Here is a 26,513-nt window from a genome sequence, read left to right on the forward strand (position 1 = left end):
TGTGGCATTTTGCCTTTTCCCCTTTAATAAGATCCTGCTGGTTTTTACTTTATTGGTATAACAGCCGCTGGGCCCCGAGTCCCTCCCGGATCCCGGTGCCCCTTTCACACCGGAGTGCTGCCCCCTGGCAGTACCCCCACAGAGCTGGGTCTCCCCACCCCCGGGGAACTCCAACCCTCTATCCCCACCTCGCCTCAGTCTTTGGCTACTGCCAGTCACCATGTAGCCCCCGCTCCCTGGGGCAGACTGCTGTATAATTGCCACTCATCATCAGCAAGGAGGGTCTGGACCTGCTGCTTCTGCCTACCCTTGGGCTGCCCTCTGCAACCCCAGTACCCTTTTCCTAGGCCTTCATCAAGGCCTGCAGCCTGGGGGTTTCTCAGGCCAGAGCTCCCCAGCTCCTCTGGCCTTTCCCCAGCCCTGCTCCATTTTAGGTACCCTCCTCAGCTCCCAGCAGTCAGGCCCCTCCCTCTCAACATCTAGAGAGAGACTGTGTCCTACTGGCCTACTGCCCTCTTATAAAGGCCAGCTGGACCCTGATTGGGGTGTGGCCGCAGCTGTGGCTGTTTCCCCAATCAGCCAAGGCTTGCTGCTTTCCCTAGCAGCCTTCCTGGTGCATAAGGTTTTGCTAATTTCAGTGCTCTGCATTGATGCATTCTTTACAGAAGGACAGCTATTCTCTTGATGCTGTGAAGCATGGAGATTCTTTTCCCCAAGAATCAGACAGGCACAGACAATACTGAAGGGATTTATTCACTGCACCGGGAAGACTGACAAGACAGCTTCAAAAGTGTGGGGTTACAGTGACCAATTATATACCTTTCTCTTACCGCTTCATTTGCATTTACCTTGTTCTTACAGAGACAAACATTGTTTCAGAGACAGAGAACATACTTAACATGATGACAGAAAGAGAACATATGCATCAAAACTATTTTGATTACATCATTATCTATAACTGTCCTTTAGGCGAAGGGGTGGGGTGGGGTGAGTGTTTACAGATATCTGGAGGGCTGTGAAGGGGGGGTTTGTTCTGTTCTAAGAGCCGAGTTACTGGGCAGCCATTTGACCATACACATTTATCAAGTGTTTACAGCTGCCAGCATCCTTGGGCTTCCGGTGTTCCTGCTTCTTAGTTACGTGGGTTTCTGTCTCAGCTGCTAACTGAATTTTAATTCTTGCCTAACAGTTCCCTCCTGTTTGACAAATAAACTCCTAGATGAGATGTAGTCAATACTTAAATGCTTGGTACACATGATCGATTTTAGGGTTACCCAAGGGGGGACTGGGAGAGAGGAGGAAGAGGGGAGTTGGAGGAAGGGGACAGGGTAGGAAGCATACTGAGATTTTTAAGCATGTGTCTGAAATAACCACACATGACACTCGAGGCTAGTAACACAAACATAGAAGCAGCAGCGGCTGCTATTTGTACAATAGTCCACCAGGAGAGAGGGTTGTAGGCTGCATTACGAACAGGATCTTCCAGTCTGGTGATTGGAAAATTGAACTTGGATGCGGCCTTTAGTGGTGCTGTCATGAACAGTGGTAGACACAGAAGCTGCAGCCAGGACCACTTTGAGTAGTAGCTCCTTGGCCAGTCCAACTGGCGTGTTCTCCGGTCATACCACCAAGGAGCCACTGTAATTCCAGTGAACACACGGCCGGGGAGGTGCACATCACCTAGGGTAAATGAGTCAGTAATCTGCAGGCACATGGAAGCATTTGCCTGGCACTGCAAGGGTCCATACATGTATTTGCATGCAGCGGTGATAAAACACTGAGTGGCTGATACTTGCACAGCAGCTTCAACATCTGTCAGAGGAAGGACATCCACAAGAATGGAAGTGGACGGAGGTAAAGGACAGAAAGTAGAACAGGAACAGACGATATAGCTATCTGTCTCTGTGCAGCAGTCTGATGTGGTCATTAGTGTGGTATTATGGGTGATGGTGCCAGGTATCCAGACAGTCCTATTCTGTACACCATATTGTTAGTTACATATCCGATAGACTTGAAACAGAAAGAAAAAGGAAACACATGACTAGGAATAACAGAGGGATATACAAGGAGGAAATTAAAGGAGAAGGATGAATCTGGAGGAAGTAAAGAGCCCACTATCAATTGAGTGAAAATGCTTGCAATGTGGGCAAGGGTAGGGGAAGAAAAGGTATGGGAAGGGGGGATAGCCAGGCATACATCTAGCATGTCTTCTTTTGCAATATTAAAGGGGTCACAAGCTAACATACAACAAGCACGGCCTTTAGCTTCTGACTTGGCCAAGGTGACTATAGCGTCTGAGGTCTCTTCAATGATTTTGTAAAAATCCACTATTGCTACATCAATTGCAGTAAGAGCATAAGATAAACCTGTGTTTGTATGTTTAAGGAGTTGGGTGGTTTGGCTTTTGACCCAAGAATTGTATGACCTTTCAGAGTTTAGGTTAAGCATATTTAGTATAGAATTGGTGCTGCCAAAGCATCTTCCAATATCACTTAAGATGCTCCGTTTTTGTCTATGCGGGGCCAAACAACATACTGTGCATTAGAAACTGGAGCTGATTCTGCAGCTGGACCTACAGCCATTGCAGGGAGCTGGGGTGATCTGAGCACACATTGTGCAAAGGTGCCAAAAATCTGGACAAATCATATTTAACCTGAACAGAGACCATAAGGGCATCATACAAAAGTGTTTCATTGGGGCCTACTTGGATAATGTCATCTGGTGGCGTAGGCTACAGTGCCGGACAGATAGTAGGCAGGGAGTATCCATAAGTGGTCAGGTTATAATATTGTATATCAGTACAATGTAAACATTTAACCTGACAATAACGTCCCTCCATCCCAAGTTCCTGCAGCGGAGGAGGAACATCCATCCATCTTGCATCTACAGACACAGTTAGATTAATGAAAAGTGCCCAACTCTCCCACAAACATTCACACCTATATTCTCCCAACCCATCAGCGGCTTCATAAATGGTGTGAATCTTGACTGATCCATCCAAGGCCCTGGAAATAGAATAGTTTGTTTGTTCTAGGGGGATATCCTTAAATTGACACTGTCCTTTGGTCCTTTTCCCAACGTTCTGTGATCTTGCATCCCGAAATTGGGGGTCCTATATGTGTGTGCCCACATCCCCTGAAGCTAAATACCCAGTTACAGTCCAGATGCAGTGAGGGAGCCGAAGACTGTGGTAGTCGGATCGGGACCTTGGTCCCAGGTAATCCAGTCTGGGGATAAACCAAGTGTCTGGTTTCTTCACCCATTCACCGCTGCCTCTTGTAGGGAGTTGCACATACTGGTCAGCTTTGAAGCAGGTGTCTCTCGTGACATTTACCAAAGGCGGGTCCCAGGAGGCTGCACCAGGTATACTTGCCAGGAGGATTAACGTGGAGAGCCACATTTGTCACCTAGAAGAATATAATGTAAACAAAATGAATTTATTTATACATTTTAATTCTGGTTTTATGAACCCACGTTGGGATTCCCTACACCTTCACAGAGGTGTCTGTATGGTCCAATACCATGTGCGGGCCAGAGTACTTTGGCTGAAGTACTCCAGCGTTGTATGTTCTTACCATGACCGGAACTCCCTCCTGTATGTCCACCCAGGAGGGGGTCTTTGGAGGGTCCTGGGCTTCTTGTCAGTCTTGGACAGTTAGTCTTACGGAGTGCAAGACTTCATTTTGGCATTGGATATATTCCTGTGCAGTATCAGAGATCAGGGGAAGGGGAGCCAGGACTACACATCCTTCCCATAGAGACATGGTCATTCCAGTAATAAGTTTGAAGGGTGAAACTCCTGTACTAGCAGTTGGGGGTTGCCCTCATGGAAAGAACGGCAGCAGGTAGTTATGCTACCCAGTTGGTTCCTTGAGATAGTAAAGGCTTTGTGATCTTTTTCTTTAGAGCTTAGTTTGCTTATTCTACCAATTCAGAACTTTCAGGGTGGTATGGACAGCAGAATTTTTGTTTAATGCCCAAGGCAGAGCAGACCACCTTCATAATTCGTCCTGTAAAATGCGTTCCCTAGTCTGAATCTATTGAACAGGGTAAGCCCCATCAGGGGCAGAATTCATTGGCCAGGATCCAGACCACCATTCCTGCATCACTCTTAGCTGTGGGGAAGCTTCAATCCATTGAGTAAAGTGATCAATTAGAACCAAGCCATATTTTTTTTCCTTTTGCAGATGGCAAGGGACCTACAAAGTCAATTTGAATTTTTTGCATAGGGCCTGTGGGTCGAGGCAGATGCCTTATAGCTACTTTAAGCTTTTTGCCTCCATTACATTTGGCACATCGAGGTATTGTTGACAGTGGTCATGTATGTCCAGCCATTTTAGGCCTCCACCACTTTCCCTTTATGTGGTGCAGCATAGCTTTTGGGTTTGGATGTGTTGGCAGGTGCTTTGGATCACAAAGGTGAGCTATAATTGCTCTAGGAGTCAAACTGTTGATCTTTTGTGACCCAGGTGTTGGATTTTTCAATTTTGCAGGCATTTTCATACCATGTCATTTTTCTTCTTTAGGGCTTTGCTCTTGTATCTCAGGTAGAGAAATTTGCTTTAAATTAGGGATTTGGGTGGCTGCTATTTGGAAATTGTCCTAGGGCATTGTGGCAGTCTCTTTAGCCGCCTGCTTTGCAAGGGAAAGAGGATCGTTGTTTCTGGTATGCCTTGATTTTGACTATGGCGACTTTGGATGGCTTTGGGATTGCTTCCAATAAATTTGTGACATACCCCCCATTTTAACCCCCTCTGTTAGTCCAGGAATCCAAATAGTCATGAACCACCCCGAATGCATAGCGGCTATCCTTGTAAATAGTTACTTAGTGGCCTTCAGCTAGAAGGCAGGCCTGTGTTAGGGCCACCAATTCTGCCACTTGGGCCGAACAAGACTGAGGCAAGGGAGCGGAGCGGAGATATGTACCTGACAGGTTGCAAACTGCCCAGCCGATGTAAGGTTGGCCATTAACATAGAACAAAATCAGAGAAGGGCAATGGCTGTTCAGATATAAATTGGTCCTTAACAATAGTATCCTCAGAAAGAGGGTACTGATGAGGTTCCCCTGTGGTTGGCATCAAAGTAGCAGGATTAAATGTTAATCCTGGTTAGAATGTGCAATTGTAATGTGTGGGCTTAAGAGGGTGCACTCCCACTTGAACCATTGGGCCGAGGTGATTTTTGAAATTTGCCCCCCCATCCAGGATTTTATGAACCACATGTGGCACAAAGATTGTAAGAGGGGCCCCAGAGACTAGAGGGGCTGTGACAGTTACGGCACAAGAAGCTGCCTCCACAGCTTGGAGGCAGTGGTTAAAGACTAAAGCAGAGAAATAGGCCACTGGGCAGCACCTGTCACCATGGTTTTGAGTAAGCAGCAGCATGGCCAACCTGTACGTGTGTCCAAAGTTCAAATGGTACTGAGGGGTGGGGAAACCCAAGTGGCAGAGAGAAGGGATATTTTAAGTTTGGTTAAGCAGTGGTCATGTTCTGGTGACCAAGAAATGAGGTCTGAGGAGTCTTGGGCCCCTTTAAGGAGATCGAGAGGTTGTGCTAAGGTGGAAGAGGATGGGACATACTGCCTGCAAAAGTTGAGAAGCCCCATTAGTTTGCATAGCTCACGCACTGTTGTGGGGCTGCTGCAATTGCAATTCGACAGTCTGAGGTAAGGGCTTTTGAGTCCTGGGAGACCGCGTAGCCCAGATATTAGATGGTAGGTAAAGCTACCTGGGCCTTTCGAGGATTGGCCTTTAGACCTGCATCTGTCAAGGCCTGAAGTAGCAGTTGAAGGGCATATAAGTGGTCAGAGACCATAGAGGAGGCAAGCAATAGATCATCAACATATTGTAAGCATGCAGAGTTGGCAGCAGCCCAATTTACTGAGGAGAGAGCCTGAGCCATAACCCGGTGAAAAAGGGTAGAGGAGTTGTGGAAGCCTTGGGGCAGGCGGGCCCAAGTATACTGGGTGGGGCCAAAGGTGAATGCAAACCAGGGCTGTGATTCTGGGTGAATGGGGAAGCTCTAGAAACCGTTAGCAATATCCAACACAGTAAAAATACAGTAAGAAGGGTCAAGGCCCGAAAGGGCCACTGATGGGTCAGCAACAAGAGGAGCAAGTTTTACTGCACCGTTAACCAACATGCGGATGTCAATGGTAGGCACCAGGAACTATCAGGTTTTTTAACTGGCCAGATGGGAGAGTTGATGGGGGAGGAACAGGGAACCAGTCTGCCTTGCTGCAGTAAAAAGAGTGAGTAATGCCACCTACCGTGTCCACGGCTTCAGGTTTGAGAGGGTATTGCTTGGTAGGTGGAGGGAGTTGACCAGTAACCGGGACGGGTGGACAGAGAAGAGCAGGCACCAAACTGCAAGAAAACTTTTCTGCCCAAACAAAGGGGAGCCTGGAACATAATTCTTGAAAAAGGTTAGAGATGTCCCAAGTGAGAGGCAAGGATTTGGCAGTTGCAACAGAAGAGAGAAATTTATTACGGAGAGGAATGGTATGAGTACGCATAAGTTTATCAGTAAACGTAACTGTACTTTGGGCAAGGTTAAGAGTTGCTGCAAGGTCGCAGAAGGCATCCATGCCCAAAATAGTCCCCTCTGCATTTGGAGCTACATAAAAAGATTGAGTCCAGAAGAATAGATTAGATTCTGCAAGAACAGGGTAGCTTTTATAAGCCATGAGTTGTGCACCCCCACCTCTGAAATGGTAATGTACTGTTGTAGTAGTCAGTAATGGAAACTGACGCTCCCGTGTCCACGAGAATTGTGCATGGCTGGCCCCTTATCCATGCTTGTAAGCGTGGCCTTGAGAGGTTTATATCTGCATCAGCAGTACTGACAAGCAAGGGGGCCACTGGATCCTAGCGGGTCATGGAGTTTAAAAGCCTGACCATTTATAAGTATTATAAGACACACTCTGTTATCTGCTGTCACCGGGTGGTTACTTGGAGAGGGGCTAGGGAAGCACTGGCCCTTAAGTCTGGATTAGAAGGAAGAGGAGGAGGCGGCCAATTACCTCAATTCTCCCCCATGTGTGCCAGGTTCCAATCTTGGATTTGTTTTTCAAGGCATTTCCAATTGATTTAGTTTTGGTCTTTATCAGTATTGCTCCTTGAATTAGTGTCAGTAAAATCACCCTTCTGTTATATGCTAGCAGCAATCTGGCATGCAGAGGAGCTGCTTTATTTTATTTTTGCTTTTAGAGTATTGTTCTCCGTTTGAATCTCACTTAATATGTGGTTTAAATCTGTCTTTTGGTTTAGCTCTGATGTAAGAGGCTTTTGGAGCATTTCAAATTCCTGTAATTTCCTTTCACATTCACAGTACAGTATTACAATTCCTTTCTCTAACTTTCCTTTCCTCTGACCAGACCACCACAACACATCACACTAATGCCCTCATTCCATCCATCCTTTGCCATAGTCTTTTGAACCTATGTTTTCCTTTTATAAAATCAACACGCATACTCTACCTTTTAACAACTAGGCACAGTGAAGAGATTACCCTTTCAGATTATTTTTGTGAATTTTTAATTTAACATTTTAATTATCTCAGAAGTGTCACTTTTCAATACAATTGTTTAATATTTTGTTCAACTTCCAGAAATGTGTTTTACATTTGGTTTGGACAGGAGCACTGTCCCTCTGATCAAAAGCTAACATGAATTATGGGTAGTCAACCTTTCTAGTCTTAAAAAACTGGATTAAAATTTTTGCTCATTGAACTATGAAGCAGGCCAATTTTATAAGAACACACAAGTAGAGTTAATAGTTTTCCATTTGCAATACTGTAACTGATTACAGTAAAATTGTGTTTGTGCAATTCCTCAGATTACAGAAACAAAAAATGTAAAGTCCAAAAGTGTCAAGTAGAAAAACTAATTCAGGGCAAATGCAGCATGAGGTTAATCAGCACTATTTTTGGTATCAAGCTTTTCCAAGGATCAAAAAGTAATCACACATCACCTTTCAAATGCCACTTTCATGAGTTAACTTTGATGTTCAGGATAGCCTTAAATTATTATTTCCAGAGGCAAAAGATTAGTCTTAATCTAAACAAAAATAAAGAGCCAGTAATCAGAGGAATTGTATATCACAATGTTTACTAACAAGATGTCTGGCTTTTGTAACAGACATTTGGGTGACATTTACATAATACCGCATGTTCACACGTACAAAAAAGGCCTTTAATTCTCTTCAGTAGATGTGAAAAAACTAGAGACCTCAGAGATTGGAACAACTGTTTTACACATACAACGTATACATGTATCAGAAATTTAAAAGACCATATGCAAATATAACAGTTCAGTTTAGGCATGTTCTTCAGACAGCTTCTGAGCTTTAGCAACAACTTCTTCAATAGGACCAACCATATAAAAAGCCTGTTCTGGTAGATGGTCAAATTCACCTACAATGACACAATTTGAATAGGACAATTGTTGAAAGAAAGTTAAAAAGATATTATGAAGACTGAGGTAGTAGATTCCCAAAGTTTACCGTGGGTTTTTTAAAAGTGAAAGTGTTTACAAGATCCAGTATGTTTTCTACACTTGTAAGAGGTGTTCAGCTTTGTTTCACTTTAAAAATTATCTATTATTTGCAACTCAACCATTAACATTGTGGTAATACATAGAACAAGAAAACAAAAGTGAACACAGTATTTTTATGGGCCAGATTAAGTGATATGTAAACAGCACAGTAGCAAAAAGTTTCTTAAAAAAAACCTACACTGAAGTATCTTGCCCTTGGTTATCAAGGCCATCCTTAATATACAAAAGGTAAGCTGTTAGAAGCCAGCCAGCAACATATTTACTCCTCCACCAGATAGTCACACCTACTTTTATCACAAACACAGTACATTGCAGACTACACATTACAACCTTTGATTCTGACCCCTTTCTGCACACCCTTTTTTCCCCAGTGGTTTTCCCCCTCTCCAACACTAGTAATTCATGTTTGGTGTAGCAGTTGTGTTGTTAGAGGACAGTTTGGTAAAGGGATGTTTGCAGAAGGACAATTAAGGGGGTGACTGAAGGGTATTATTCCTACCAGGACAGAGAGAAGGCTGCAGCGCATAGTCTGCTACTTCTTATAGTGGCAGTAATAGTAAGACGCATGCCCAAGAGTGCAGGAATAGAGGGCTTTTGTGGATTTGTCTCAAGTATGCTGTTGTAAGAACCCTATCTACTTCCAAACAAGTTTTGTGGGGTTTTTTCCCTAGGTTTTTTAAAATGCTTAAGTGGGGGTGGAGATGGGCCTGTATAGAGGTGGGAAGGCAGCTGCCGTCAGTAAAGATTTTATCCATCAACAACTGCACGAGAAACCCTTATCCTACAACAGATCTCACAGAAAAGGGCAGCTCCCAGATAAGATTTTATTTGCACTCAGCCGCTTCACCACCTCCTTTTCAGTCAGGCCTACATGCATGTGGCCCCCATTAATCAGGCTTGTCTAATGGCTAAAAGCTTATGCATGTCATAACTAAGAGCCATCATCCAACCACCTCCCAGCCAAGTTTTTTATTTGACAGTTCAATGAATATTGTTCAACTACAACTAGCAGGATTGCCAAGGAAAAGTTTTCCAACCCAGATTTCCTATTAAACTCATGAAGGGAAAAAAACAAATGAACAGTATACATAGAAAATTCAAAGGGCATAAACCCCTGAATCCCCCCCGCCCACAGAGTGACTGGCCATTTATGCCTCATTTTAGAATGCAACCCTAAGTAAGGAATCACTAGTACTCTGTGTTTGAAAGGTGTACTACTGCACCTTCCCACAACACTGGCTGGCTATGTAGTCACTGGTGCAAGTAGCGCTGTTAGGGTCAGTAATTACGCTAGTGAAACTAAAGTAATCATCTAGGGTAGAGGTTCTCTAGGGCAGTGGTCCGTCGAGCTCCATTCAGGTGGTCCGTGGATTGTTCCCTCCAAGGTGCGGGCCTGGGCAGCCGCACACAAGAGAATGAAGGGCCACCCACCTAATTAATGGAGCCCTGCAGGCATGGCTCCACTAATTAGGTGCCTGGACCCTGGAGAAGACACACATGTAAGGTGAGGTGGTGGCCTTGGGGGCAATAGGGGGTAAGGGGGAAGGGGCAGTGGGGTGAGAAGAGGGGGTGGAGGAAATTTGGGACGTGCAAGGCTGCGGCGGCCAGAGAGGCAACTTTCCCCAGCTCCAGGGCTGCCAGAGATAACCCCAACCCCACCCCCACCCCCTCCTCCCCAGCCCTAGCTTGGGGGCTGCCATGACAAGGGAGAGACACCCCCCCCCCTTCCCAGCAACAATATAAAGCCACATTTCAGACAGCATAGTTTAGATTTTAGAATACTGTCCAGTTCTAAGGGTTAAGAGGAAGGAGATTGGTCCCAAAGCTACTAAGAAGAGAGACTGAACTACTGAAGTGTCCTGCCCACCCTTGTCTGACAAACACCAAATCCTGCTCCCTTGTCTTCCTAATTCTCCCTGGATCATGCAGCAGGGACCAGCTTGGACTAGCAAGTGGCACAGTGCCTAGAGTCACGATGAAGGCATGTACAGAGGATCAGTGAAGAGGATACCCAGGCAATGACTCTCAAACAGCTTGGGGTGGTGCAAGCAGGGGCCAGGAAGGTTCTGACAATAGAGTGGAAGGGGAAGAAATCTGGGAGCCAAGTTGGATTTCAATCCCTTCCCCTGTTTTATAAATCTGTACTTGAGAACTAAATGCTTAAACACTCGATGTTGCACATCATGCTCCACACTGGCATGGCTGAATCATTGCCTAGTGCTCCACCCATCCATTTCCATATCCACTTGTTCGCCCCACATCTTATACTTAGACTAAGCTCTTGGGTGAAGGAACCTTCTTTATGTTTGTACAGTGCTCCACACAATAAGGCTGTGGCCCTTAGGCCCCACTACAATACATATGTGAAACTAACACCCCCTATTTTACTAAAGCAGTAACATTTAGTGAATGCATTTAAGCATAAGGTAGTCTGTAGAAGTGAGTGTCAAATATTAAAGGAAACTGATAATCTCCAGAATACAGCTCTAAAACTGGGGGAAATCATGCAAGTAAAAATATATTGGTTTACCAGATAAAATGCTCTTGAATCCCTTGATTGTTTCCTTCAAAGGCACCAATTTTCCAGCATGGCCAGTGAAGACTTCAGCAACCTGGAAAGGCTGAGACAAAAACCTCTGGATTTTTCGAGCCCGGGATACAGTTAGTTTATCTTCCTCAGACAATTCATCCATCCCCAAAATAGCAATAATATCTTGAAGGGATTTGTAATCCTATTATGGAGAAAGGAGGCAACTCAAATTAAATAATCTCTTGATACCATGTGTAGATACATTAATATTGCAACTTATTCAAACGACTAGATATCAAAGTTGAATTTCACTGATTAAGTCTTAACACTCAGTTATCTCCAGTTTGAATTAAATTCATTGGGGAAAATGTAATTAACAAGATACCTGAAGAATCTTCTGTACACCACGAGCCACATCATAATGCTCTCTGCCAACAATGTTAGGGTCCATGATACGTGAAGTAGAATCCAGAGGGTCCACTGCTGGATAGATACCCAGTTCAGCAATGGCACGGGATAATACTGTAGTAGCATCTAAATGTGCAAAAGTAGTAGCTGGAGCAGGGTCAGTCAAGTCATCAGCTGGTACGTAGATAGCCTGAAATAAGTCATTTTGAAAATCAAAGTATAAGATCTTAGTAAAAAAACTAATACTCGTTAAGCCTCATAATATATCTACTATTAACTGCCACCTTCACCTTCTACTCATGAAGCTGAGCACCGAACTCTTTACTGATATAAAGATACCTGTTTAACACCATACCTGTACTGATGTAATTGATCCCTTTTTAGTAGTAGTTATTCTTTCCTGCATTGTTCCCATGTCAGTAGCCAACGTTGGCTGATACCCTACAGCAGAGGGGATACGACCAAGAAGTGCAGACACCTGAAGATCAAAGGAGAAGATAACGTAGCAAGTTAAAGAACTCTTGTAGTTCATTTTCTCAGATACATCAAAGGTTCTTAAACTGCGCTGTTTAAAAAGTGTTAGGAAGCATACAGGGCACAATACTAAGTGGAGTGGGAAGACGGCAAACAGTTAGCAGGTCTGCTCTCACCCTTTACACTCAGTCACCAAATGGAAAGAGTAGAGACAAAAATCAGGATGGTACCCCATTTCATTCTTCCAGCAAGAAGGAAAGTTGGAATCATCTTCTTTCACTTCAGCAGGCAGGTTTATTATTCCTTGGCTACAGACGACAAACCAGGAGTACTGTGTGCATTCACGAGGGCAGAGCAAAAAAGAGGAAGTAGGGAGAGAGAGGGTATGATCAAAAGTTGGTGAATTTTGGAGGCACAAGAGCCAGAGAGATATTATAGAGGATTAGAGGAAGGCAGAACAGAACTATGTGCCCACAAAGAAAATAAAAGAAAGATAGCAAGAGTGATAAGGATACATCTCCTTTTCTTTCCATCTCCTTCAGACACACACAGGGCCTGCCATTCTGGGCACTGGACACCAACATCCCCACCCTTTAGCAGGGTTGTTGCAATTTTCCCTATCCTGAGGAAATCCACTTTAAAAAAACAAAAACAAGAAAACCCAAGAACCCCCAAGGTTTACAATGAGAAACGTACTACATACAATATGTGATTCACTTTATGAGCATATTTATTCTGTGACCAGAAAGACATATGTAGTTCATAATTAAAAGCTTGTAGTCCAGCATGCAGAATAAAGAGTGTGCATCATACTAACTGTTAAGCCTACAATGCTTTTGTATCTATTTTTAAATAAAGATATATTTAACTTATTTGCCTAATTTTCCTACTGTCTAAAGTTTTCTATGTCATTCAAGTAGTTTTAATGGAGCTTGAAAGTGAGACCTAGTAAGGCCAGCTGGAGCTTCTACACCTCCCAATAAAAAATTAAACCAGTTAAGGAAGGATATAACCATGCGCGGTGGAACTGGGGCTTTCAGAAGCAACAGCTTACTCCATGGGCACAGTTTCATTTTTTGTCTACCCAGGAGCAACAAGGTCACCAAACTGCATACACCTTTCACCACTCCAGCCATTAAGCATTGCCACACTGGGACCAGCTGGGTGCCTATGTTGACTGGAGGATCTATTGCTTCTTCAATTTCTCCCCTACCAGACCCAACACCAGCTAGTTTGGGATATTAGCCACCTCCTTTCCCCCACACCAGTCATTCACCCAGTCATACACTGAACTGGAGCCAGAGAAATGGTGCTGTCAAGGCAGCCTATAATTGCCCCTGCCTCCAGAAGCCATGCTACTCATCAGCACTAAGCCGTGTTTTGCTCTTCCCATTTTGGGTTCTAACAGAAATTTGTCACCACTTTGCCACCCCTTCTCCACTCCCCCTTACTCAGGCCCTCAATTGCTCTCTTAATTACTTCTATAGTATGTCCTCCATGCTTTTCAGCTAGGTCTTATTACTAGCAAACCAAATATACAAGAAAGTTGCAACCTCCAAGAAAGAAGGAGTCCTGCAGGGAGAAAGCTTCTAGGAAAAACTGAACTCAAGAGAAAGCTTAGGCTGAGGGGGTTTTGTATTATTTTAAGTTAATAGAGGTAAACGCTCAGAAGTGAAGTTTGGGTGTGTTTAGGTCTTTATTCTGTTTAAGTCAAAGTAAGAATTTACAGTTACTCTGTGGATATTGCTACACCCACTCTAAAGTTGGCTTGGGCCTGATCCTATGCTTCTGAAGAGCAATTTAATTGTTTGACTTTGGAATCAATCAAGTGTGGGCCACTTGGTGTAAGTCATAGGGAGGGAGGATACACCTAAAGGCTTTATTCTTCCCCTTTAAAATTGTAGGGTTTTGTACCTAGCTAAGAAGATATCTAGGCAACTTTTTTTCAAAACTTGACTGGCATATACAGAGTTCCCTCCTCCCAAGCAAGAGGAGACACTGAATTTTTGCTTAAAATTGGTGTTCGATAGGTTTTCATCATTCTTTTTTGGGGCGAGGGGCACAATAAGCGGTTCCAGGTTCAGAGCTCTAAGAGTAGTTTTTAGATTCTGAGGTAAGTATTGTACTGGAACTTTTTATTATGAATACTAACCTCTGAACCAGCCTGGGTAAATCTGAAGATATTGTCGATAAAGAGAAGCACATCCTGTCCTTCTTGATCACGGAAATATTCAGCAACTGTCAAACCAGTCAGGGCTACTCTGGCACGGGCACCTGGAGGCTCATTCATTTGACCATACACAAGTGAAACCTGGAATTTAATTACAGAAATAAAATTACGCTACTACATTTTCTATAGATAATCAACACTATATAACGAGATGTATTATATTCAAACACCCACAGGCCTTGGACCAATTGTGGAGGCAAAGGCCAGGGACCAGATGACAATGGCATATGTGCCGTGTAATTTTTAAATTTTTTTTAAGCAACAAAACCCTTTATTAATGTAAGTATTTTTTTCCTAAAAGTATGAACACTTTTACAAGACTCAACTTTCACTCTAATCTTATAAGTTAGTACGCCACTAAAGCAGCAAGGGTGATTGATTGAAGGTCCACTATTAGAATCTGCGGACCTGCCTAACTGGAAGAACATAAAAATTAGCATGTATATACAAGTCAAATTGTCACTGCTCACATACAGAAAGTGTTTTTTTCTTGGAAAAATTGTATTAAAATAGTATGTTGCCAAACAATCCACTGTAATGTACCACAAACAATAGGGTGTGTGTTTTGTTTTAATACTCACACCCTTTGAAAGTTACCTTGGAAGTGGCATCCTTCAGGTTGATGACACCAGATTCAATCATTTCATTATACAAGTCATTACCCTCTCGTGTACGCTCCCCTACACCAGCGAAGACAGAGTAGCCACCATGGGCTTTAGCAACATTGTTAATAAGTTCCATAATTAATACAGTTTTTCCTACACCAGCACCACCAAAGAGCCCTGAAACAACAATTTTTGTCAATACAATTGAGTTTGCAGTTTCAGATTGTCAATTAATGTAATTACATCCAGCTACAATACTTCACTATTATCCCTCAAAATGCCTGTTAACAATGTAGGAATATCAAGCTAACTCTAGAGCAAAACAAACCAATCTAAAATTTGCTGCTGTTAGCAGAATCCATTTTCAACAGCTAGTTTGTTTAATCTTCCGCACTAGAACACTTTCTAGTAAGCACACAGATTTAGGAAACTGAATAAGACTAAAATTTTAAAGTTTATATAAAGCAAACTTAGTTTCCCTCAAACTGAAGTACAGAATGTTTTATGTACAGTACTGGTTGCATAAATTTACAGTATATCTATTTGCTTCAGAAGAGAAACTTACCAATTTTACCTCCTTTGGCATATGGAGCCAATAAATCTACAACCTTAATACCAGTCACAAGAATTTCTTGCTCAACGCTCATATCTTGAAATTCAGGAGCTTCAGCATGAATAGATGCAAATCTGTAAAGAAGATCTTTAACTATTTTACATATTTTTGTCTTTACTATCAAAATTTCAAGAAAAAATTGATTTTAAGAGATACTGAATAAGGTGGTTATATTAGTGGTCCCTAAACAGAAATCAAGTTTACATCTAGGTAAAATTTAGAAGCGCCATCAATAAAAATTACGAATTAGAAGTGTCTAATTCAAACAGTACTGGATTTACCAATTGTGACACAGAGACCCGCTGGCAAAGGATCCGGTTCTCTGCAAACAGCTTATGCCAGAATTGACAAATTCATTACAACACACACACATCTTGCAGGTTATTTATCCATAAAGAGTAATATGTAACATCTCTAAGAAAGCTCATAATTTGTCAAGATTCATAATTGTTGTGAGAGGCATGTACAGGTAATATTTAAGGAATAATGTATTTATACTGAAAGTATGCTTTATGGACTTGAGTAGAAATTAATCACCAGGATATAATGTGTCTCGGTGACGGCCCATTCAGGCAAGGAGAATTTGCCATGCTGCCCTCTTTAGCAAGTGATGCAATGCAAGGTTCAACTGTTCAACCTTGCGCAATACAAAGGCTTTCAATGGAAAACCATCAGAAGCAATGACAAAAAAACAAAACAACATAAAGGTACAAAAGAAACTCGATAGACAGGGTGAATCCCTGTCTTGTAAATAGAAAAGGCAGTATAACACAGATGCTGGAAAAGTACTATCACCATTCACCAAAGAAACCCTATGTGGAGCAGGAGTGCTTTAATGAACATTTGGAGCCTGGTTCTTGTGAAGCCAGCCAGCTCTGCAACAGACTGAACTTTGGGGTGGGGGGAAATCTATTTTATAACATAGGAAAAAGTAACTATTCATAAGCATAGACCTAGGCTCACATTTTATGATTTTGTTTTGCATTGCGACCATCTGTTTCTGCCACACACTCTTGTTTCTAGAGAAATCTTTACTCTTTCTTAAAAAAACAACATGCTTTTATTTTATTGTAAGTGCTGTGTGGTTTACAGTAAAACTGGTAAACTGAGTTACACTGTACTTTTGGGTGCAGAGGATCTGGAATTTCTGGGAGTAGCCAATATCCCAAGCTGGATATCACAAGGAAATGATTCAAAGGAATTCAGGGATTTGGGGTGCACCTAGAGTTAATCTGCAAGGCGAATTTAGGGCTGGCATAGCTCAGAGGGGAGTGCTTGAGCAGATGAAAGGCTGGTGGAGACAAAGACAACACCCAGCTACCACAAGATAGACTCCCTCTCACTCGAGGCGGGGGGGGGGGGGGGGAAAGCAAGGTGACTCACAGTCCTGGGTTCCTTGAGAACCATCACAGCAATATATTGACCTTTTAAGATATTTCTGAAAAATCTACTGTTCTGGTGTCAGAAAAATGATGCTCTTACTAATACTCTAATGAGTTTTTGCATTAACTATTTACAAGGAGGTCACACCAGTTTCGTGAACATGGCAGGACATAATCTCAAATGATCTCAGTTTAAGTACTGATTTATCACAATTAAAATTCCCTTCCTTATCTTTATTGGGCATACGCTGCTTCACCTTTGCAGATGCAAAGGACATTGCCTTCAGCACAACCAGTGTGATTAGGAATGCCGGTGCAGTCTTTTATTAGCTGCATAACCCAGCTCCCCACATACAGCCGAGCCTGTTGATCCTCCACTGCATAGATCTACTAGCCATTCTCCCCATGCATGAAGGAACCAACTACAGGAGGCATGGAGACACAGATTGGCCTTTGCTGCTGTCACCCCTGCAATCTGGGCTATGAGGGAGGGAAAAATCCCTTCTCCCACTCCAGTTATTGGGGAATTCCCCAGCATTAAGTGGAATTACTTGAGCTGTAGACTGTGCTCTAAATTCTACCCCCAGTAAATGTTGAAGAAGCACAGCTACCACAAGTTTCCAGGTTTATTTTCTGTTTGCTTGGGGGTGACAGAAAGATGATCTTCCCCTCCACACTCAAGCTGGCAAATACCTGTAATATTTGGGGGGCCTCACTAGGTGGTTACAAGTCCAATTTCTTTTGTTGGCAGGATGCTGGACTTTGCTTGTAGTATTCAGTTTACTACTATTTAGTACTGTAGACTAGTATTTCTTCAATTGTTTCGGTAATTATTAATGCAGTATCTTATAGTTAAATATCATTTTCTCAACATCCCTGTGAGATGAAGGAATATCATACCCATTTTACAGATGGAAACTGAGGCACAGAGAGATGAAGGTCAGAAGTGTCCACTAACTTTGGGTGTCTAATTTGAGACACATAGGACCCAATTTTTCCAGACCACTTAGCATGATATAGCATTTATGCTCAAGGCACAGCTCCCCTGATTTTAAATGCACCTGAGAGTGCTCACCACTTCTGCAAGTCAGACCTCAGGGTCTGATGTCAATCACCCAGAAAATAAAGAATTAGTGACCATTTGCGAAAAGATTCATTTAAATTGCTTGACTCTGTGGCAGAAGTAGGGATAGAATCTAAATCTCCAGGGCAGCATTCAACTGCTTTAGCCATCAGATCACCCTTTCCCCTCTATCATTGCACACTTCTGCAAACAATTGAAGCAGGAGATCCTGCAGACTGGTCTCTCAGTACACAACCTTGCTTTATCCCCTGAGTAGGTCCACCGGACAATGAATGAGGCAGGGGGTCGGTGGTGGTGGGGGAAGTAGTACGGTAGAACCTCTGCTTTCCCTTTATGTTTTTTGGTAGTTTACATTTAACACAGTACTGTACTGTACTTGCTTTTATTTTTGGGTCATCTCTGCTGCTGCCTGATTGCGTACCTCTGGTTCCAAATGAGGTGTGTGGTTGACTGGTCAGTTTGTAACTCTGGAGTTCGTAACTCTGTGGTTCTACTGTACATGGAGATGTAACTAAAGACTATCATGAAGCATACATACAAGGAGGCCAAATTAAGGTTGCAAAGAACCTTATTTCTAGCATTTCCCAACTTTTGAGTGCTTACTTTGCCATTTTCATAATGTTAATTTTATGTAGTTTTTTTAATTTAATATCAGTATAGCTTATACTCCTTTCCATACAGAAACAAACTATACCGATAGACACTTTTATAACTGGTAAACTGCGTCCACACTAGGGAGGTCAAACTGCTTTAACTATACTGGTATAATTAATGTGGTACAACTTTTACGTTTAGACAAGCCTTTGGATTCCTGCACCCTCACCACTTCTTTAATGGCTACCTTCAGAATAATATACTAACAGCAGCAATTTCTTCTCCAAATCAACTAAATTTAAAAATACTCACTGTTTCGTTGCAATAGGTCCTCTTTCATCAATTGGCTCACCAATTACATTCATGATCCTTCCCAGTGTTTCTGGCCCAACTGGAATTTTTATAGGCGCACCCGTGTCCAGAACTCTCTGCCCGCGGGTTAAGCCTTCAGTGCCATCCATGGCAATTGTTCGAACAGTACTTTCACCTAAGTGTATAAAATCTAAGTTTACTCTTTAAACAGAGAAAGTTCACCTTATTGCAGGAGAACTTCAGAACTTTTAAAGTAGTTACGTTCAGAGGTTTCAGAACTGAGAGTCAAATTATGTAGTACAACTGGACATTACTTCATGCCTCAGCCAACTGAGATAAAAATTTAGTTTTTCTGATTTAAGGTTGGCTTGCCAAAATCAATTATAAGATTCCTACATTGGCAAATCAAGTTTAAATAGAAGCTCCATAGATCATCTTAAGTTACAGTAATATTTTTAAACAGTACTCTACATAATTACATAGTCTTCATTACATTCACACTGAATTAGAGTATTCTAAGCTTGTTTTGGAGATTTATTTATTTTTAAAAGTAAACAATGAACATTAACTTTCATTGTAGGGAAAAAAAATTATCTGCAGAACTCACTGCTCACCACATATTGTGCTCCAGAATCTTAGCTTTCATTTTGAATTAAGTTAAATGTCTAGCCCTTCGGTTGTCAAGTTAAGACTGAAAACATGAACTCAGTGTAAACTGTTGAAATGTTGTCCTAAGTTTGCAGATAACATGAAACAGTGTTGGGGAGAGCTGTCGTGCCCAACCATCTCAATTACAGACCAAGACACCATAGGCGGCAAGTTATATGGGCCCGTGGTGCCCATGCTCCACCAATGTTCAGAGCACAGGTGCCCGGCTTCACCAGTGTTCGGACCCCGCCCACTGCCCCCATGTACCTTCCCTGGAGCATCCCTGCACCCTGGGCAGCAGCTGGCTGTCGCTCCCTGCACTGTGCTACCTCACCGGCTGCCTCCTTTCATGCTGCGCCCACCAGCACCACTCCACTGCTCAGACTACAAGGGAGCAGGGCAGGCTGAGGATGGAGGGAGGATGCACACCTGACATGATGGCAGCCCCACCTGGCCCTGACGCTTCACTAATCAGGCCACTAGGTGATGGGGCACATCCTCCTCCCCCCAGCGCTGGGCAGCACACACACAGTGCCACAGCGGGACAGCAGAGAGGGGCCCTAGGAGCACACGCAGAATGGTGCGATTGTGTGCTGCCAGCAGCAGGCCCACCGACAGCAATTCTGGGCCCCAGGGCAGATCAATCAATTGGCTCCCTTCTCCCCCTCCCTCAGCCAGGGCCACAAGCCCCCCTGCCCGGAGAAGCCTCGAGAGTCCCCACTCCCTGCCAGAGGACTGCCGCCAGCCGCAGCCCCATCCCACACTTGCCTCAAGGAGCCCCAGGGCAGCTATGTTGACCCAACTTGCTCTGGGGAAAAGCCACAGCGTCTCTTGATTCAAAGATGCTTTTGATATGCCCTATGCATGTTCCAGGGTGGCTGAAGCAACAGTATTTGCTATTCCCCCAGAACCTGCATGGGGTATATCAAGAGAGTCTTTGAATCAAGATACGCTTTTCCCCAGAACAGGCAGAACTATCGCGGCGGTGGCCAGGGCACCCAGGCTCTTTTAAATCGCCCAGGCCCCTGGGCAATTGCCCCCTTTACACCCATCCCCTATTGGCAGGCCTGGCCGGTGGGGAGAGGGCTCAGGAAGGGTCCTCCTCTGGCCCCAGCCCCCGAGCATCCTGCCTGCACCCCAAACTCCTCATCCCCAGCCCCACCCCAGGGCACAAACCCCCAGCCACAGCCCTCACCCCCCCACACACCCTAACCCTCTGCCCTAGCCCTGAGCCCCCCCCCACACCCAAACCCCTCATCCCCCCATACCCCAACCCTCTGTTCTAGCCCTGAGCCCCCTCCCACACTCCTAGCCCCAACCCAGAGCCCTCATCCCCAGCTAGAGCCCCCATCTCCGCACACCCCAACCTTCTGCCCTAGCCCTGAGCCCCCTCCCACACCCCAAACCCCTCACCCCCACCTCCAGCCAGAGCCCTCATCCCGACACCCCCACCACACATTATGCAATATAGGGAAACTTAAACCCTTACTGTTTCCAGTCCATTTTTACATTGTTTTAAAAATATATATATCGGCTTACAAGGCAGGTGTCAGGGGGTGAGGCTTGTACCCACTCTGGGCACCACCAAAAATTATACAAACCTGGCATCCATGCATGAGACTCTGTAATTCTGTGGCATCTTGGGGAAAGCAGTAGATGCACTGAATTTACGTTATTTGCAGCTAGGTGCCTGATACAGTTTCCTGTCTTCCTGACCTGCCAGGAATTGTCTACATCTCTCTTGTTCTCCAGCTTTCCCCACAAGAGGGAGTTAGCTGGATTACAGTGTACAATCTCTGCAGCATTCCTTGGACCTGGGCAGCATGGGGTCACGGAGCCAGACCTGGAGCCCAGCTTGCTACCAGGGAGCGTGGGGGGAGCTAGAGTGTAGGCTGGGAGCGGAGATGTCTGGAAAACAACGTACCAGTGAGGAGCTGACACCAGTTACAAATTCCTCCCCTTCCTGACACACAAGGGAATGGGAAGGACAGGAGATACTGAGAAACATCCAGAACATTACAGGAACAGAATCTCAGAGCTGGGCTACCTGGAGCTTATAGAAATAAAATCCTCAGAAATAGACACTAGTGTATATTTTCGGGGAGGACAGAGAAAGAAATTAAGGATATTTCATGGAGATAAATTAAATTAACCATGTAGCAGAATATAGGAGTACTTGCAGCAGAGTTTTGTCCCTTTTTGCCACAGCACCTTGGCTGGCCAAGCAAAGGGAGGTCCTACACTCAACTTTATAGCATCTGTCTCTCATGTGATAACTTTAGAACACCACATCCAATCAATTCCAAAATTTCAGGAAATGTTCTAGACATAAATGGGCAGAATCCTATTTATTTTGGTGAAAACCTGAAGGCCCCACCCCATGGACCCCCTGAATCTAGTTAGCAGACCCAGGAGTTTCAACCACTTCTGCAGTTGCCTATAGATCAAAGAACTGGTCGATGACAGCCATTAAATACCTCCCCACACAACAATACCTCCTCCTCCAATCCCTCCCCTGAATATCATCTCTGGCCATGGCTCCAAAACAGAGTTCGTGGCATATGGGACAACCTGTATGAAAAGGACAGTGCCCCTGACCCGGAGAAAGAGAATGGAGCACTCTAGTACTGGGAAAGGGGAATGACAGAGCACAGACAGCCCCTGACACAGTAGGAAAGGGACAGTTGCAATGAGTCCCAGAAATACAGGAAGATGGGAGGGTGGCACACAAGAAGCTTTTTGGGGAGAATAAAGAGATACTTGGTTGCTTCTGTAGGCTAAGCTCCATGCATGTAATCCTCTAGTACAGGGGTGGGTAAACTTTTTGGCCTGAGTGCCACATCTGGGCGGGGAAATTGTATGCAGGGCCATGAACATAGGGCTGGGGCAGGGGGTTGGGGTGCAGCATGCGGCAGGGGGCTCAGAGCAGGGGGTTAGGGTGTGAGGTGCAGGAGGGGTTCGGGCTCTGGCCCGGCACCACTTACCTCGAGCGGCTCCAGGGTGGCAATGGCTCGCAGCGGGGCTAAGGCAGGCTTCCTGCCTGCCCTGGCCCCACACCACTCTCGGAAGTGGCCAGCATGTCCAGCAGTAGCTCCGGGGGGGGCGGCAAGCGGCTCTGCCACGCATTGGTCTCGCCTGCGGGTACCACCTCCCAAAGGTTCCCCGTTCTCAGCCAATGGGAGCTGCGGGGACAGTGCCTGCAGACAACAGCAGCGCACAGAACCCTCTGCTCCTCCCTCCCCTGGGGGCCACAGGGACGTGATGCCGGCCACTTCTGGGAGCGGCACGGGACCAGGGAACCTGCCTTAGCCCAGCTGCACCATGGGGCTGGCAATCCCATGAGCCGGATTGAAAGCCCTGACGGGCCACGGTTTGCCCTCCCCAGCTGTAGTATATAACCAAGACAATATAGATCTTCAAAAAATTTATGAAGTTTTCTCTTCAACGTAGACCATTGAAGTCTTACACAATTTTTTCCCTCTGTTACAACATCTTACGAATATGGTTTCACAAGCCCTGAGAAAAGCCAGATCTACCTCTAGCTATGGGGTAAGAAAGGAAGAAACTATCAAGTCACAGAAGCAACACAGATTCTGAGTTGAGAGAACACTGGTATCCACCAACAACAGGAAGTGCCCTATCTGAATCCCCAGGAGTGTTTGGATACTGCTTCGCCATGGGACCAAAGTCATACGGTCTTTCCTTTAATGTTACTGAGGATACCAGTATAAACGGAAAAGCCATTTGGGTTTTAGCCAAAAGAAAGGGTTCTCTTGAAAGGAGAATCATTCATCTTTGCCTTTGGAACCTATACCAGAATGGCAAGAAAATTATGAAAATTGATTGGCGGGATGAGGTCCATGTTAGAAGTCCTCTAAAACGGTTAGTCTAGATCTGGATCTTGTCTCAAGGGTAATGAGTGCCAGATCCTGATCATCCAAATCTGGGCTCTTAGAAGAGAATATTAATTTACATGGCACATATGCGGACCAGAGAGGTTTTTGTGGGGCATTGGCCTGGACAGAAGCACAGTTCAAAACATTCCTAAGGGCCTTTTCTAGGTAGGTCTGAGAGAAGCCAAAGTGGCTTTGTCCAGTCAGGTCTGGGAAACTTAGGCCCAAAGAAAAAGAGGAAGCCTACTTGAAGAACCAAGATGGTGCACGTGAAAAAGAGCAAAACCAACACTGATAGAAAACGCATCTCTGCTGCAGCAGGATTTGGGGAAATGATGGGAGCATGCTACATCTAAAGTGCATGGAGAATGATTAAAGGAAGTACAACAATGCACAGTAGAAGGGACCTCAATAGTACAATGTGCAATAGAACAAGGGTCGTGGGTAGTAAGGAAATCTCTTCAGGACAGCTTTCAAACTACCCTAGAGTCAATAGTGGTAAAACGAAGCTAGAGAAAAGGAGAAAATAGCAACAACGACCAACAATTAAAGCATATGGCTTTACAAGACAGACTTACCAAGGTGCTGAGCAACTTCCAATACCAATCTAGTTTCACGGCCTGTCGCTTCCAGGGCATTGAGAATTGGAGGAAGGCCTTCATCAAACTGGACATCAACAACAGCACCAATAATTGCAACAATACGCCCTGTTGCAGTACCAGATTTGGCAGACTCTGAAGTCTTAGCTGCATAATTTCGCCCTAACAAAAAATAATTGCCAGAATCAAAATTAGAGCAATTGGCCTATTAGTTGGAAACATGACCCTCTCTTCATTTTATGTATTTTACTGACGTAAGCCAGATTTAAATTAAAGTACAAATGTGACACTTGTTAAAGACTCTAGGAACAGAACATAAAAATGTAGCATTCTTCATAATAGAAACCTTTAAGAAGTGGGACTAAGTTGATGTTTTACTATGGGAACTCAGGATTAAATAAACAAACATCCAGATGCTATTTTACTAGTAGATTACATCATAGGCAGGGAAACCACAAGTACACCTGATTCCTAATTACATGCGCAAATCAACAGAAGCAAAATTTAAAAATGGGTGCAGCGTTCACCATCCTCCACAGGACCTCTGCATCAGTGATAAGAAGGCGCATCAAGTTCTAATACTGCCCTGATAAGAAGCATAAGGTTGTTTGCTCTGGATCACATCAGCGATCTATCAGGTTCAGTATCTCGGATAGTGACCTTCTAATTAATACTTCAAAAGAAGAAAACCCTTTAGAGCACATTGCACCTAGCTAATTATACAGTGCTTAGTGGAAAGGGACTTACTTTTTTTAACACCCATGTTTGGGCATCTTACAACCAAAAACATGAAAGCAAGCACTGAGCTGACTGGCATAACATATTGGTGCTGATCATTTTAAGCCCAGAAGTGGCTACTCAGAACAAGTACGTGGGGGGGGGGGAGGGGGGAAAGAGAGGTGTTCAGATTAAAGGGCAATAAAAAAGATGAAGGTTGGGAGAAAACAAACAAACCATATTGCTTCCAACAGAGCTGCTGAGCATGTTCTGCACATATCACTGAAGGCCACCCCCACGCTGCCTAAAGAAGGGAAACATCAAGATGCCCATTGCGGCTCAGAAGCAGGGACTAGGGGAGTCACGGGTGGAGCAGAGAACCCAGGTCTCCTGCCTCCCTCCCAGCCCAGAGTTTTCAGCCCCTCCCGGCCCAGCACCCCAGCCCCGAGCAGGCTTCAAATGGGGCAGGCGCCAAGAAGCCAGCAGAGCTGCAGAGCGCCCCGCCCGGTGCAGTCGGTGTGGGTGCCCCTGGGCCCCGGGAGGTGAAGGGGCAGCAGGCTCCGAGCAAGGGGCAAAGCACAACGAAACAGGGCGCTCGGGGACCAGCGAGGCCAGGAGGCGGCGGGCGCCTGGGACGTCCCTAGGACGGACGCAGCGGGAGGGTGCGACCAGGCTGAAACCTCCCCCCAGCGCTTCCCGGGCGCGGGACCCCCAGACTCACTGTGCGGGAGCACGGCGGAGGCGGCGGCTCCTGCTGCCAAGCAGCCAGGGTCCGCGGCAAGGGGCTGGAGAGCCCGCAGGACCGCCACGCCGCCTAGCCTCGCCCGCCCCAACATGGCTACTCCAACAGTCCCCCGCGCCAGCCGTCTCGCGCCTTTCTATCGCCAACGGCCGCGGCTGAACCGCGCGCGCCCCCTGGCGCTAACGAGGAGACGGCGCATGCGTAGCGGGAAAGTGTTCCAAATTGTCCCAAAGCGGCCGACCTTCCCTCACGTGAGGGGACGACGCCGAAAGAAACTACATTTCCCAGTATGCAATGCTCCCTCTGAGGCGTGTCCGTGGACTACAGGCTCCATCATGACAGGGGCTCCTGCTGGAGCAACCTTACTATTTGAAAGAAGTTTCTAGCTCACTGTACCCCTCTCCCTTCCTGCTGGCCTCCGTGTCCCACTGCTACGCTGTTAAACAGGGCCCAGACTCGCTTTCAGGGATAATGCAATTGCAAAGCATCATAACATAAGGATGATGAGGTGCTGCCCCAGACCAAGCTGTTATATGGGGGGGGCAGAGAGTAAGTGCAGTCATAGAATATCAGGGTTTGAAAGGACTTCAGGAGGTTACGTAGTCCAACCTCCTGCTTAAAGCCGGACCAATCCCCAATTTTTGCCCCAGATCCCTAAATGGCCCCCTCAAGGAACCTCCGTTCCTCAGACGTTCTTGTTAAACCCTGGATTTGTGCTGGAAATGGCCCACCTTGATTATCATACACATTGTAAGGAGAGTCATCACTTTAGATAAGCTATTACCAGCAGGAGAGTGGGGTGCGGGGAGAGAAAACCTTTTGTAGTGATAATCACCCATTTTTTCATGGTTTGTGTGTATAAAAACATCTTCTGTACTTTCCACAGTATGCATCTGATGAAGTGAGCTGTAGCTCACGAAAGCTCATGCTCAAATAAATTGGTTAGTCTCTAAGGTGCCACAAGTCCTCCTTTTCTTTTTGCAAATACAGACTAACACGGCTGTTACTCTGAAACCTCTCAACCATAGGTTTAGCAGGCCAATGCTCAAACCACTGAGCTATCCCTCTGCTACACCTACTCCTTCATCTCCACTGTTAAAAGCAGGTGGACAGCTCCTACTACTCTTC

The 26,513-nt window shown here is 45.0% G+C and overlaps 1 protein-coding gene across 3 annotated transcripts; it reads right to left on the bottom strand.

Annotated features, from left to right (window-relative positions):
• Positions 1–732: 732 nt before the first annotated feature.
• On the bottom strand, positions 733–25,532 carry LOC140895619 (ATP synthase F(1) complex catalytic subunit beta, mitochondrial). 3 transcript variants are annotated; one of them, XM_073305758.2, is made up of 10 exons: positions 25,365–25,532; positions 23,906–24,088; positions 18,787–18,961; positions 15,367–15,488; positions 14,794–14,978; positions 14,119–14,277; positions 11,848–11,970; positions 11,470–11,682; positions 11,085–11,286; positions 733–3,407 (listed from the first exon to the last, which is right to left on the bottom strand). In XM_073305758.2, the coding sequence occupies exons 1-10, from the start codon at positions 25,477–25,479 to the stop codon at positions 3,382–3,384; spliced, it is 1,503 nt and encodes a 500-aa protein (XP_073161859.1). In that variant the 5' UTR covers positions 25,480–25,532; the 3' UTR covers positions 733–3,381. The 3 variants fall into 3 exon arrangements, with proteins under 3 accessions (XP_073161859.1, XP_073161858.1, XP_073161860.1); XM_073305757.2 differs by lacking the exon at positions 733–3,407 and adding an exon at positions 7,536–8,412; XM_073305759.2 differs by lacking the exons at positions 733–3,407; positions 23,906–24,088 and adding an exon at positions 7,536–8,412.
• Positions 25,533–26,513: the final 981 nt, after the last annotated feature.

The sequence above is a fragment of the Lepidochelys kempii genome, chromosome 11 (assembly GCF_965140285.1).
Source record: "Lepidochelys kempii isolate rLepKem1 chromosome 11, rLepKem1.hap1, whole genome shotgun sequence".
NCBI lineage: Eukaryota > Metazoa > Chordata > Testudines > Cheloniidae > Lepidochelys > Lepidochelys kempii.